Genomic DNA, 13,835 nt, shown 5'->3' with positions numbered 1-13,835 from the left:
ATGAAGCCACTGGAGAAATTTCTGAAGAAGCAGACGTCGCAGCTGGCGGGGCGAACGGTGGCGGGAGGTCCCGGCGGGGGTCCTGGGAGCTGCGGCGGGCCTGGAGGGGGTGGGGGACCTGGCGGGGGCGGCGGTTCAGCCGGGGGACCGCGGCCACTGCAGCGGCGTCAGAGCGTGTCTCGCCTGCTGCTCCCAGCTTTCCTTCGGGAGCCCCCCGCTGAGCCGGGGCTGGAGCCGGCCCCGGAGGAGGAAGGTGGAGAGCCGGCGGGGGTCACGGAGGAGCTCGGCAGCGGGGGACCCTGTTGGCTGCAGTTAGAAGAGGTGCCGGGGCCTGGGCCGCTCGTGGGAGGGGGGCCCCTGCGCTCCCCTTCCTCGTACTCCTCCGACGAGCTGTCCCCGGGCGAGCCCCTGACTTCCCCCCCCTGGGCCCCCCTGGGCGCCCCCGAGCGGCCGGAGCATCTTCTGAACCGGGTTCTGCAGCGGCTGGCCGGAGTGGCCACCAGGGACAGCGCCGCCTCAGGTAAGGAGTCGTCTGGTTCATCCATCCCCGGGTAGGGGGTTGTCACCTGGTTCCTCTTCCTTGCCCTTGGAGCTTGGGGGTGGCGCTGTGTTGGAGCCTCGGTGTGGGGGTTGAGTGGTCGGCTGAAGTGGGGTAGGGGCTCATCGGAGGAACAGACCCTTCTGGGGAACAGAAGTGGCAGTGCCACCTTGCTCCCTGTAGCAGCCTCACCCACAGCTGGAAAAGAAGCTGCACCTCTGTCTCTCCTTAAGCCACCCTTCCTTTCCCCTGGACATTTTATCCATAGACTCTTGGGTCCCTGATGTTGATTAGCTCCTTCTGGGCCCAAAATTAGGGCCTGACACACTAAGATGGAAGCTGCTCAGCGCAGCCCGTGTCCCCCTCCCCCCACGGAGGTGCCCAAGCCTGAAAGACCTTCCAGGAGTCCCCCATTCGATTTAGAAACCCAGAGCAGAGGGCTGGCCCAATCAGCGGGGCAGTGCCAGACAGGCACAGGGCCTGAGCTGGGTTCTGAGCTCGGGCAAAGGGATGCATTGTCCTTAGCAGCTTGGGGGGGGGGGGGGGGAGGTGTTCTAGTTGGGGGCTGACTCAGAGGTGGTGTTGGGGGAGAGATGGCTGGGCAGACATCAGGGCCCTGTGGTGTGTTAGGGGGGTTTCCAACTTCCACCCTTCCCTGGCAGGCCTCAGCATACAGCCTCTTTCAAAAATAATAACCACACCCTGAGAGGCTTATTCCCTAAATGATGATGCTATTTCACCACTCCCCACCAGCATCCCTACTGAGGGGACTTTGAGGAAACTGAGGCCCCGAATTGCTGGTTAGTTGCTGAGATAGAAGACCTGTGGGTCTTTAGGTTTAGCTCTTGGCATTTCACTAAGCCCAGCAGGGTCTGGGGATTGGGAGCCCTGGTTGAGAATTTCAAGATGGGAATTTCCCACTGTGCTCTCAGACTCCTTCAGGGAGCCCTAGCCTAGGTGTGTGGAAGAGGGCTCCCTCCACTCCCCTAAATTTTTCTCAAGACCTGGGCCCTCTTTGGTTCAGGCTGTAGCTGCCCTGGGGAGCTGACACCTTTTGGATTTAATTAGAAAAATATCAAACACATACAGCTCTCCTAACCATAACTTCCCGCCTACACTACACACCCTGTGTCTCTATGACACATTCCCTGGGGAGGCTGTGCATTGGACCAGAGCCTGCCTTGGAAGAGACAGACGCCAAAATGTAGCCCCCACAGCAGCATCTCCCTCATTCTGCCCTGTGCTCTTCTTCCTTTGCTCTGATTTAATTCTCCAGTGGAATAAAGAGTATAGGAAGGAGAAAAAAAAAGGGCTGCCTTTTTGGACCCCTCTCGCTGTGGCAGGAGCTTTCATCTCCTTAAATAAACTCTTGCTTTCGCTTAAAAAAAAAAAAAAGTATAGGAAGGGTGTTGGGCGTCTCTATTCCTAGTCCCCCATTCCTGGAGCTGGACATTGGGATGGGGGTGCTCTCAGACTTATGCTGGGCAGAGAGGTAAAGGCAGAAACTGTTTTTCTGGTGCCTGGTGCCACAGACTCTGCTCAGTCTTCCTTGGGGAAGGACTCCTGAATTGATTGCCACCTGTATTACCTGGCCTGGCAGGCTCCATTCCCAGAGTAACTGGTTTGGGGAACCCCAAACCAGTCCCAGAGTCTCTGAGAATCAGCTTAACCTGCCACTCTGATATTCTCCTATACACCCAGTGTTCTTAAGCCATCTTGGTTCCCTCCCAGGATGTGTGGGAGGAGGGGACTTACAGAAGGCACCCCAAACTATCCAGTCTCTCAAAAGTTAAGCAGCCCCATTCGACCACTGGTTCTACCCAGATACTCTGCCTCAGGCATATTGAGAAAGGAAAAAAGATTCAGAAGTGTGAGTTCTTAGCCCAGCTCCAGGCAAGTCCGTCCCAGCCCTGGGCCTCGGTTTCTTCTCATTTGTGAAATGAGAGTTGAAGTAGAGGGTCTCCTCCTCCACCTTCATGGCTAGAATTGGAGGCCAGGGGATGGTGAGCCAAGAAGCCTTGGTTTTGTCCTGGAGCAGTGCCTGGGGACCTGGCCCTAACCTGTCCTGGTGAGGACACCTGGCTCCCTCCCTGTGCCCAGCCTGTCTGTGTGTGCCAGGCTGCCCTGCCCCACCCTAGGGCTGGATGCAAGTCAGGGCGACCTGTACCTGGCTGACTGGCTGAGCCAGGCCCAGATGGGGGTATGGAGGGGTAAGGGGTGGTGGGAGGAGCCACTCCCCTCCACCCTTCCACTATTAACCCTACCATCTCTAGGCATCTAAAGGACACAGGGCTTTTCTCTTTAAAGGCTTTAGGATCAAAGAGATGGCAGTTGCTCCATCTCCCTTTAAATGGGGCTGGTTCTCACCTGCCTTGTTGGAACTCAAAGCTGTTAGGTAGGGAGTGGGGAGGGGAGGAGGGATATACACACATACACCCTGCTGACCCTGACCTCTGTGTTTAGAAGTTGTCTCTGTCTAGAGACTCTTCTGTGGGCTACCTCTTTTCAGGGGGCAGATCTCAAGCTTGGTGTATTATCTGACCAGCTTCCCACACACGCTGAAGAGAAGTGGGTGTGGCCATTGAAGGGTGCCCCCCTCCTTCCCTCCAGCTGCCTTGTCAGCTGCCAACCCCACTGCGGCAGCGGCTGTCCAGAACCTTCACACACACACACACACACACACACACACACACACACACACACACACACGTGTGTATAGAGCATGATGGGGCAGGTCTGGCTAAGGAGAACTCACCCTTGGAGGCAAGAGAGTGGGGTGGGAAATGTCCTAGAAGTTGAGTCCTAGAAGTGCCCTCCTGATATCAGTGGTGCCAATTGATCTCCACAGATATCCTGCTGGATGACATCGTCCTCACCCATTCTCTCTTCCTCCCCACGGAGAAGTTTCTGCAGGAGCTACACCAGTAATATCCTTTTGTGGAGCCTGCAAAAGGGGAGGTCAGGAGGGAGCCACTCCCACCATCCCACATGTGATGTCAGGGCCTAAACTCTCCCTTATGAAACACACTTGGATTTCAGCCCCAGTTTTTCTACTCACCAGCTGTGTGACCTTGAGCAGATCACCTAACCTCCTGGGGCCTCAGTTTCCTCTTCTATAAAATGGGGGTAAATAGCACTTGCTCTGCCTACCTACAGAGCTGCTGTGGAGATAGATCTGATCGCAGATGTGGGAGTGCTTTGGAGATTGCAAGGCCCTGTACAAATGTAAGGTGTTATTATTCTATTAAGAGTGCCTCTCTCCCCACTGAATTGTTGTTCTAAACATCTGGTTGCCCAGTGCCTTATTACAGGGTCTGATGTAAACATCAGGTCATGGCTGTGCTTCTGTAGGGTCTACTAGAGACGAGCCACTGGCTGGGCTATTCATAGGGTCTCATGTAAGCATAGGGCCTCTCACTGAGTTATTTTAGGACCTAACTGCAAATGTCAGACTACTGAGTAGAATATCATAGGCTCTCTTAGAAACACTAGGCCTTACTTACACGGAGGTATGGTCAGGTTTGTGGTGAGCACCATTGACCTTTATCAGCTTGCTGTGAACTCAGGCGTTTCCTGGTGGGGATTGGGTGTGTCCAGACAGGGTATCCTCAAGTGAAATTCAGAGGTGGGTGCTGGATGTGGTCAAGTGGGTGCCATCCCTACCTACTCTGGGCTGGGGCATGAGGGGGTTCTGGTTCCAGGGACCCCTGGATCTCTTTTCTCCCTGGCCCCAAACCTAGAGAATATGGGGGGGGGGTGTTAGCCTCCCATCTCCCTTCTCAGTTTCCTCAGGTCTCCCTGGCCAGGGTTTTTTCTTAACTTAGGGGTCAGCTTTGTCTTGGCAGGAGGCAAGGAGGGCCCCGAGGGCCTGGGCCAGAAGCAGGCCTGCCTAGCCATGCTCCTTCATTTCTTGGACACCTACCAGGGGCTGCTGCAGGAGGAGGAGGGGGCCGGCCGCATCATCAAGGTGGGCCTGGGAAGAAAAGGCGGGTTAGAGGGTTCTTAGCTCTGGAAGGGGCCCTTTTCAAGGAGCCATACTCGTCAAGCTGGGGACCAGAAGGAAAAGATGCCGGGGGGCCTTAGCTTATATGGTTCTGCTATGCTCGAAGGCATGGAGGCCTTACAAAGAGTGATGTCCTCACCTCTTTCCTCCTCTTCCCAGGATCTGTACCTGCTGATTATGAAGGATGAGTCCCTTTACCAGGACCTCCGAGAAGACACATTGAGGCTGCACCAGCTTGTGGAAACAGTGGAGCTAAAGTGAGGGGAATGGGTTTGGGAAAGGGACAGGAGAGAAGTGTTCCTCTCTTAGAGGGGCTGCCTCTGGCCTTTTGGCTCCAGTATTTCAGTCCCTCTCTCTTACTGGACAGTAGCACAAAGACTGTCTCCAGTCACTTTTTTTCCCCAGTCCTCACCCGAGGATATGTTCTTATTGATTTCAGAGAGGGGGAAGGGAAATGGGGAGAGAGTGAGAGAGAAACATAGACCGGTTGCCTTCTGTATGACCGAGGCTTGAACCCACAACCTGGGTATGTGCTCTGACTGGAAACTGAACCCTTGACCTTTTGGTGTATGGGATGACCCTCCAACCAACTGAGCCACACCAGCCATGGCTTCAGTCACTTTTTTCATCCATTCCAGTGGTGTACTGGTAAATATTTTACAACCAGCACTTCAGGGGAAAAACCCTGATTTGTAGCTTTTGCTGATTTCCATGGTATGAATTCTCTCACCATGGCTGATTTCAAGCTACCAACATGACATCACTGAATGTGAAGCTGGGAAGAGACATGCAGTAGAGATCATTATGTAGTATTTCCACCACACATTATGTAGTATTTACACAAATACCATAGATGAAATAACCGTAAGAGCATAGATAATAGTGAAATGTAGTAAAACAACTAGGAGACTACTTTTTTAGTAAGAATTTGGCTGTAAGATTAGAAACACATAAACACACACTTTAATTTTTTATAATTGATTTTTCTAGAGAGAAATACTGATTTGTTGTTCCACTTATTCATGCACTCGTTGGTTGCTTCTTATATGTGCCCTGACCGGGGATCAAACCCTCAACCTTGGTGTGTTGGGACAATGCTCTAACCAGCTGAGCTACCTGGCCAGGGCTTGCATACTTTTTAAATAGCTTTATTTAAACACCAGTTGGCGAAATTTAGCAATCTGCTATCATGAGCAAAAGTGACAGGCTTTAAAACACCACTACATCCATCCATCCTTCCATCCATCCATCTGTCCATCTGTCCATCTATCCACCCATACCTCTGGCCCTTTCAGTTTCTCTCCTTTCAGTCCCTACCACCACAAGCCTCGTTTAGGCTTCATTATGTCTCACCTGGATTACTGCCACAGCCTCCAATCCAGGGCTTCAGCTCATGGTCTTATGTCTGTCTCTTCCTTCTAATGCTGACACCAGAGAGATCTTTGCACCTTGACATCACACTCCCGTTCCAAAAACATCATGGCTCCCCATTGCCTATATGACAAAGTTGCAACATCTTGGCACGGAATTCAACACCCTTCCCTTTCTGTCTTCTGTTAATCCCTCTCATCTTAATTCCTACAAAGCCCTATGCCCACGACACTCCTTATACACCCCATTCCCTAAACTTTTGTGCTTTCCCAACTTCCTGCTGTCATTTACATGGTCTATTCCAGAAGGACCTCCTCCCACCCCTTTCTCTTCCTGTTGTCCGTCAAGGGCCAGGTCAAATGCCAGCTTCTCAATAAAAGTTCCCCAGGTTTTCCCTTTTGGGAATAGCTTTCCCCCTCCCCCATACCAACATAACTCTCCATGCACCTTTGTTATATCACCTAACGCCTGCCTTGTGTTAGAAGCAGCTGTATGCACATCTGTCTCCCTCCCAGACTGTGAAGTTCTTGTTGGCAAAATTCAGCAAACAGCTGATGACCTACAGCTTCCATGTGCCGAGCAATGTGCTAGGCCTGGAGGACGAAAACAGAATTCAGTAAGAACAAATCCCAGCCCTCAAAAGCTCGCAACCTTGTAGAAGAGAAAAGACTCAAACATAAACAAATATTAGCCCACTGTCCTATAGCAAAAAAAAAAAAAAAAAATTAAAAGTGGTCTTTCCTGGTGGGTGGGTGGATCAGACAAGAATTCATGGAAGAGGTGGCATTTGATTTGGGTCACTTGGACAGTTGTCCCCTGCTGGCCATTGTCCTCACTTCTGAACCTGATGCCAGTGCATCCTTGCCCCAGTTCTGATATCCCTGCTTGGTGTTGCCTACCTGGTGCTCCATATGCCTGGTAGGGCTTCCTGATGCCCAGCTGTGTCCATGCCAGGATCCCAGAGGAGAGCCAGCTGCCCAACAAGCAGGTGAAGCCACTCTTCCGCCACTTCCGTCGGATAGACTCCTGTCTGCAGACCCGAGTGGCCTTCCGGGGCTCTGATGAGAGTGAGTGTGGGCATTAGGAGGGGAAGGGCTTTCTGAGTGGCTCAGGGGGTCCAGTGGGGTCTTGGGCCTTGGGCACCTTCCATGGAGTCTCCCTGTGTAGTAGACCCAGTCCTTTTTTCAGAGGCCAACCATTTTAGGGTTAGGGGTGGGATGGAGTGGGGAGCACAGGTGTCCTGGAGGGGCCTGTGCCAGTGCTGTCATTCTGCCCTCTGATGAAAGCCACCTTCCTGTCTCTGTCCAGTCTTCTGCCGGGTCTACATGCCTGACCACTCTTACGTGACCATACGCAGCCGCCTCTCAGCCTCTGTGCAAGACATTCTGGGCTCTGTGACGGAGAAACTGCAGTACTCAGAGGAGCCTGCGGGGCGTGAGGATTCCCTTATCCTGGTAGCTGTGGCCTCTTCAGGAGGTGAGGGTCAGGAAGAGCTTGGCTGGGACCCTAGAAGAAAAACTCACAAGCCCAGTGCCCTGGGACAGGGTAAAAACTGACTTCTAGGCACTGGTTACTTGAACTGTGGTGCTGGGACCAGCTCCATGAGCATCTCCTGGGAGCTTATTAAAAATGCAATATTTCAGACCCCACTCCAGACCTGCTGAATCAGAATGTGCATTTTAACAAGATCCCCAGGCTATTATTCTATGCACACTGAAATTTGGGAAGCACTGGTTGAGGACACTTGGATGCTGATCTGGGTGCCTGACTTACTCGCCTTGGGATCTAGTCCTTTAATCTAGTTGAGTACCTAAGGATGCTATGTTTTTGAGGCTAAAGACAGGGTGGGCTTCCAATCCCTGTGGAAGGCAGAAAGCTTGCAATATCATCATAGCCTTATTTCCCTCTAAGACAGGAAAAAATTCCTGCTTTTCCAGTGTCACAGGGATGAAAGAATGAGAGAAGAGCTGTGAAAGAACATTGGGAGCAAAAAAGAGGTTATAAATGCAAAAGAAGTCATTATTTGAAAAATATCAGAAAAATATGGCATAAACTGATGATAATACAAGTCCCATTAGTCTAGAATGTGTCTGTGCAGGGTGAGGAGTTTCGGGGTGGGATGGCGACAGTGGCCGGGATGTGTGAGGGTGCAGGTGGCTGGGGCTGAGGCAGAGCAGCTCGTTTTTCTGCAGAGAAAGTCCTTCTCCAGCCAACTGAAGACTGTGTCTTCACCACGCTGGGCATCAACAGCCACCTGTTTGCCTGCACCCGGGACAGCTATGAGGCCCTGGTAAGAATGTGTTCACAAGGCCTTGGCTGGGAGTGAGGGCTGTGAGGGGCTATGAACAGAAACTCACAAACCCAGAGTGGAGCCCAGACCGGTACCCCTGCCTGCCACCAGGTGCCCCTCCCAGAGGAAATCCAGGTCTCCCCTGGAGACACAGAGATCCACCGAGTGGAGCCTGAGGACGTTGCCAACCACCTTACTGCCTTCCACTGGGAGCTGTTCCGATGTGTGCATGAGGTGGGGACTGAGGCTGGTGCTGGGCTAGGGGTCAGGAGGGAGAAATGTGCCAAATGTGGGCACCTGGAGTGAGGCAGTTTCTGCAGCTGAACTCCCTGGTTAGACACTCACTTGCCGCAGGCCCTCGGCAATGCACCACCAAAACCCGGAGCCTTTGCCCCCCTCATCTGAGAAAAAAGCAAAGAGAGAGACCCCCTAAGCAGGGTGGTTCAGGTCCCAAGGGCTGCTTACACAGAACCTGAACCGTGATTAGTATTTTTTAAATATTCACTATTAAAGAAAATAAGGCAGCGCCAGTGATGTCTATTAGATGGGTTGAGTGCCTGGCACCTGGCTCAGTAGAGGATTATTCATATCGGTTGTTTTTCCTCCCATCTCTGTGGCATCCTGTCCTGTCCCCCGTCTTCTCTATTTTCTACCCCTCCCGCCCCCACCCTCCTGCCTTTCCCCCCTCACCGCCTTGCTCTGCCATCTTCCCACCCACACCCCCCGCCCTGCCCCCCCTGCCCCCTGCCCCCCCCCCGCTCCCCCCCCCCCCCCCCCGCCGCGGGTGCAGCTGGAGTTCGTGGACTACGTGTTCCACGGGGAGCGCGGCCGCCGGGAGACGGCCAACCTGGAGCTGCTCCTGCAGCGCTGCAGCGAGGTCACCCACTGGGTGGCCACGGAGGTGCTGCTCTGCGAGGCCCCGGGCAAGCGCGTGCAGCTGCTCAAGAAGTTCATCAAGATCGCGGCCATGTGAGTGCGGCGGGCGGAGGGGCGGGGGACCCGGGCACTGAGGCCGGGTGTGGAAGGGGGCGCGGGCCGCGGCCCCCTGACCGCCGCCGACCCCGCCTCCCAACCCCGCAGCTGCAAGCAGAACCAGGACCTGCTGTCCTTCTACGCCGTGGTCATGGGGCTGGACAACGCGGCCGTCAGCCGCCTGCGGCTCACCTGGGAGGTAAGGCAGCCTCTTCCCGTGACTCTGCTCCGCCCTTGCCGGCCCACCTGGGGACCTTGGCCTCCAGCCTCAGGCTTGACGTCCTGGGTTCACCTCAGTTGGAAGGAGGCTCTCATACAGCCCCAGGGCACACAGCTCTGACCCCTGTCCTTGCGCAGATTAGTAACAAGGCCCGCCTGAGTGGGAGGGCAGGCCACCCAGGCCAGGTCGCAGAGGTGGCTGTCCCATTTCAGCCAGCACTCAGTGAGGTTCCTTGGTGCATAGCAGAGGCCTCAATTTCCCCAGAATAATTCATTTCTCTGGGAGGCTTCCAGCTCCCCAGATCCAGCCAAGGGTGACTCCACTTCCCCACCTACCAGTTTCCCAGCCCCTGCAAGACACTCAGGCCCTTTCCCCCTCTAACGCCTGGGGATTTCAGAAGCTCCCACGAAACAAGGAGCTCCACTCTGACAGTCCTTCTTCCTTCACACTCTCTGCAGAAGCTGCCAGGGAAATTCAAGAACTTGTTCCGCAAATTTGAGAACCTGACGGTGAGTGGGTTTGGCTTTTTTATCTGCCCCTGGACTTGTATCCCAGAGACTCTCTGTTCTCATAAACCTTCCTCCTCAGGCTTCCCTTTCAAGGTTTTTAGTGCCTGGGATGCCCCCTCCTCTTCCCACCATGCTGGAGAGCAATCCAGACCTTCCCCAGCACACCCTCAGCTAGACATGGCTTCATATTCCTATCTGCTAGGGCAGGGGATGAGGGAGGGAATGGGGGATGTCTTTGGGGTACCCTGGGCCCATCTATCCCTTTATCCCTCTTCTGTGGGATGCCAGGACCCCTGCAGGAACCACAAAAGCTACCGAGAAGTCATCTCCAAGATGAAACCTCCTGTGATTCCTTTTGTGCCTCTGATCCTCAAAGGTGAGAGTTGTTCCCAAACTATGCTTCTCTGTCCACATTCTTCATGCCCCAGTTCTGACTCTCAGTCTCCCCCCCAACTGAGCTCTGAGTGTCCAGAGGTGAGGAGCCTCCCAAGACTGAGTGGATTCCAGGGCAGGGAAAGGGCGCTTTGGACCTCCTTTCTTACTTGCTTCTCTCTCCATCCCCTAGACCTGACTTTCCTGCATGAGGGGAGTAAGACCCTTGTGGATGGTTTGGTGAATATCGAGAAATTGGTAAGTGGCACTGCCAACCCCAGTCCCATGAGTGGGGGGATGGCATCCTCCCCCTCTCCTGGCACCCCCTAAAGACAGCAGCAGCCTTTCTCCATGGTGCCCAGCTTGCCTGACAGATTCCCAACTATCTCCCTGGTGGCATCACTGTGGCAACCCGCCCGCGGGTGGCAAAGCTGACAGGCAGCTCCGAGGGGTGGGGGGTAGCAAATCTACCTCCCCCTCATCTGGCACCCTGTTACACCCACTTCTTTGGTGCTTTAGAGACCCTCCAGAATTGGGGACTGTAGGGAGTAAAACCAGCAGAGTTGGAGATTAGAGGAAGGGGAGGAGCTTAAGTGGGGAGCATCTTCCTGTGCCCTTTTCAGGGCTCATTCCTTGTCATCCCCCAGCATTCAGTGGCTGAAAAAGTGAGGACAGTCCGCAAATACCGGAGCCGGCCCCTTTGTGAGTACTCCGGGTTCTGAGAGCACTACAGGTAGTTTTTACTGAGTGGGAGGGTTCTGGGGAGAAATCCCTGCTCAGTGTTTATTTCCTTAAACTTGGCAGTTCTCCATGCTCTCCTTGGCTTCCCCAGGGGCCCTCCTGCTCCACACCTGTGCCAGTCTGCACCCTTATCCTCGGGCCAGTGTGTGTAGAGTAAGAGAGCCTGGCAGCCTAATCGCCTCTCTCTCCTTACACCCCAGGCCTGGATATGGAGGCGTCCCCCCACCACCTACAGACCAAGGCCTACGTGCGCCAGTTCCAGGTCATCGACAACCAGAACCTCCTCTTTGAACTTTCCTACAAGCTGGAGGCCAATAATCAGTGAGGACAGGGGTTTTAGTCAGCCCCCACCGGGCTCCTCGGGCACCTGACACTCAAGCACTTTGTGCGATGTCCCAAACCACCTCCAACATCTTTCCCCAGGAACAACTTCCCAGTCCATGGGAAAGAGTTGGACGGACTTTCTCGGGGACTCATAAGCCTATTTATCCTGCTGAATTCTCTCCCCCTTGCTCCTTCAAGCCAAAACCACACTCAGCTGGTTCCTGCCCTTGCAGGGAAAGGGGGCACAGAGCTCTTTCCTCTGTCCCCTCCCATCGAGGGAGTTCCCAACCTCCTCTTTCCAAGCAGGACGGAAAGCGGAGCACCCTCCGGGTCCTGGCAGAGCTGAGGTGGGGGAGGGACTGGCAGCCTTCCTCTCCACCACCTGTTCCTGTTCCCCCTGGTCGGGGCTGGGACCCCTGGATGTACCCCTCTGAATATCATATTGCCCTGTGTCTGTGTGTCTGTGGGCATGCGTGTGCGTGGGCCCCCCTTTAAGGAGCGGAAGTGCATCTGATAATCGAGGGAGGGGGTTGGTTGTGCGGTGGGGGGTGGTCCTGTTTGGTGCTGCCCTTGCCTGCTCTGCCCCTGGGTCAGTGCGCTGTGGGTGCGCCCCCACGCCCGCCCTCCCTGCTCAGTTACTCCTGCTGCCCTGCTTCCCCAGGCTTGTGGGCGAAGCTGCTCTGAGGACGGGGAGCAGCAGGTGGCAGGGGTTACCCACCAGCCCTTGAGAACCCCCGGCAGGCCTCCCGAAGGTCCCTGGGTGGGCTCCAGTGAGAAGATAAACGATGCTCAGGGAAACACGGGCCTCGGCTGCTGCAGGGGAATGGGCCCTGGTGGTATCAGGAGGCAGGGGTACCTGCTGCCCACACTCCTGCTTCTGGGCTGGCTCGCTGCTAAGAAGGGAGTTGTCATCCCCCTTCTGGCTCTGTGTCTGACACTAAGAACATGATCTTTTCCTGTCTTGACTTCCCCTGGGTCCTCCCCGTCAGGCTGGGGTGGGCTAGACCCCTGTACCTGGGGGCAGGCAGACGCCCAAAGTAGGGGGAGGGAACGGCGGAGACTGTAAAGGCAGATTGGACTCTAACGATGCCTTTATTACCTCTGTCTCCCCTCCCTCTCCCATCATGGGCCTCCCGGGCTGAGGGGCGCAGGGGCCCCTGGCAGCTACTGGGTGAGGTTCCCGGCGCAGCCTCACTCTCCTTTCTGGCACCTCTTTCCCTTCTGAAGAGGCAGCAGCAGCAGCAAAACCTGCAGAGCTGTTGCTGCTCTGAGGGTGTATATATTTTTTACCAAAAGCTCTGGAATTGTAATTTTATTTTTTAAAACTCAAAGAGGGAAAGAGCCTTGTATGATATGTAAACAATGTATTATAGGTTATGTTGTACAGTCCCTTTTATACAGCGGCCTGTCTTGTTCCTGCCGCCAAAAAATGTCTATGGACTCCCCTCCCCCACCCCCACTGATGCGGTCGCTGTGTCCCATCCCTTCCATCCCTTAAAGACAGTGACCAAGGCCCTCATCCTGCTCCCTGCCTCCTCCCTGCACCTGCTGATGCCCTCTTCTTGCAGCTGCCCTTCCTCGCGACCCCTCAGCAGCCTGCTCACTCCAGCTCCCCCAACCCTCCTCCGGCACCGGGGCCCACCCGTCCAGTCCTGGCCGCTCCCCCCCCAGCCTTCACTTCTGCCCTGCTGCTTCCCTGGGGCCTCCAGACCTCTCCCCGTGCCCACAGCTTTAACAGAGTGAACCGTGTGTACTGTACAGGCTCAGTTGGCTTTGCAGAAACTGCTGGGTGGGAAAAAAGCCGATAAAAGTCTATGAATCAACACTCCTGCTGTTCTCCATTCTGTTTCTTTGAGGCTGGGGAAGGGCTGAGGGAGGGAAGAGGGGACCAGCTCTCAGTGTGCCAGGCCCCACAGCAAGAAGGTTCTGGAGTGACTTTGAAAACATGGATGAGAGGAAAGGGCTCCAAACTCATGAGACGTGTCCCATCGTGCCCGGAGCTTGGAAAAGTGAATGTTTTAGTTCTTCCATGTTCCGGCTGCCATAGACACGTGATCTTGTTTAATTCTAACAATGTAAGGAGGAAGGTGGAGGCTGGGCAGTCCTAACCTAAGGTCCAAGTTACAGGGCAAGCGAGAGGGCAGACTTTGGCCTCTAACCTAGAGCTGTCCCTTGCAGACAGCATGCACTATTCACACAACCAGGAGTTACCAGTTCTGTTACGGCATGGGGCATCTAGAACCTACGCTCCAAGAGGTATCATACATGCAAACAGCTGCACAGGAACCCGTGACCTTCCTTCATCCTACATCTGTTATTTTCTTGATCTTCTGTATGTCAGAAAATGGTCCTCTCATCCACCTGGGTTTTCCAGGCAAGAAAGAATATAGGACTCCCCCTTAATGGCTCTTTCTCTCACCCCTCGCTCATCTCATCAGCCAGTCCCATTGGCTAAAATTCCAGAATATATCCTGGATTGGGCCACTATTACCATG

General features: G+C 54.4%; 1 protein-coding gene across 1 annotated transcript; it reads left to right on the top strand.

Annotated features, from left to right (window-relative positions):
• RAPGEFL1 (Rap guanine nucleotide exchange factor like 1) lies at positions 1-12,881 on the top strand. Its single transcript, XM_087826605.1, has 15 exons — positions 1-520; positions 3,387-3,462; positions 4,364-4,505; positions 4,701-4,798; positions 6,867-6,979; positions 7,221-7,388; positions 8,105-8,202; positions 8,314-8,436; positions 8,993-9,171; positions 9,283-9,373; positions 9,853-9,903; positions 10,192-10,279; positions 10,469-10,533; positions 10,923-10,977; positions 11,217-12,881. Exons 1-15 carry the CDS (start codon positions 1-3, stop codon positions 11,339-11,341), a joined length of 1,992 nt encoding a protein of 663 aa, XP_087682731.1. The 3' UTR covers positions 11,342-12,881.
• Positions 12,882-13,835: the final 954 nt, after the last annotated feature.

This window comes from Miniopterus natalensis, chromosome 17 (genome assembly GCF_054644295.1).
Source record: "Miniopterus natalensis isolate mMinNat1 chromosome 17, mMinNat1.hap1, whole genome shotgun sequence".
Taxonomy (NCBI): domain Eukaryota; kingdom Metazoa; phylum Chordata; class Mammalia; order Chiroptera; family Miniopteridae; genus Miniopterus; species Miniopterus natalensis.
The sequence above is the reverse complement of the archived record's forward strand: the minus strand, read 5'-3'. Positions and strand labels throughout refer to the sequence as shown.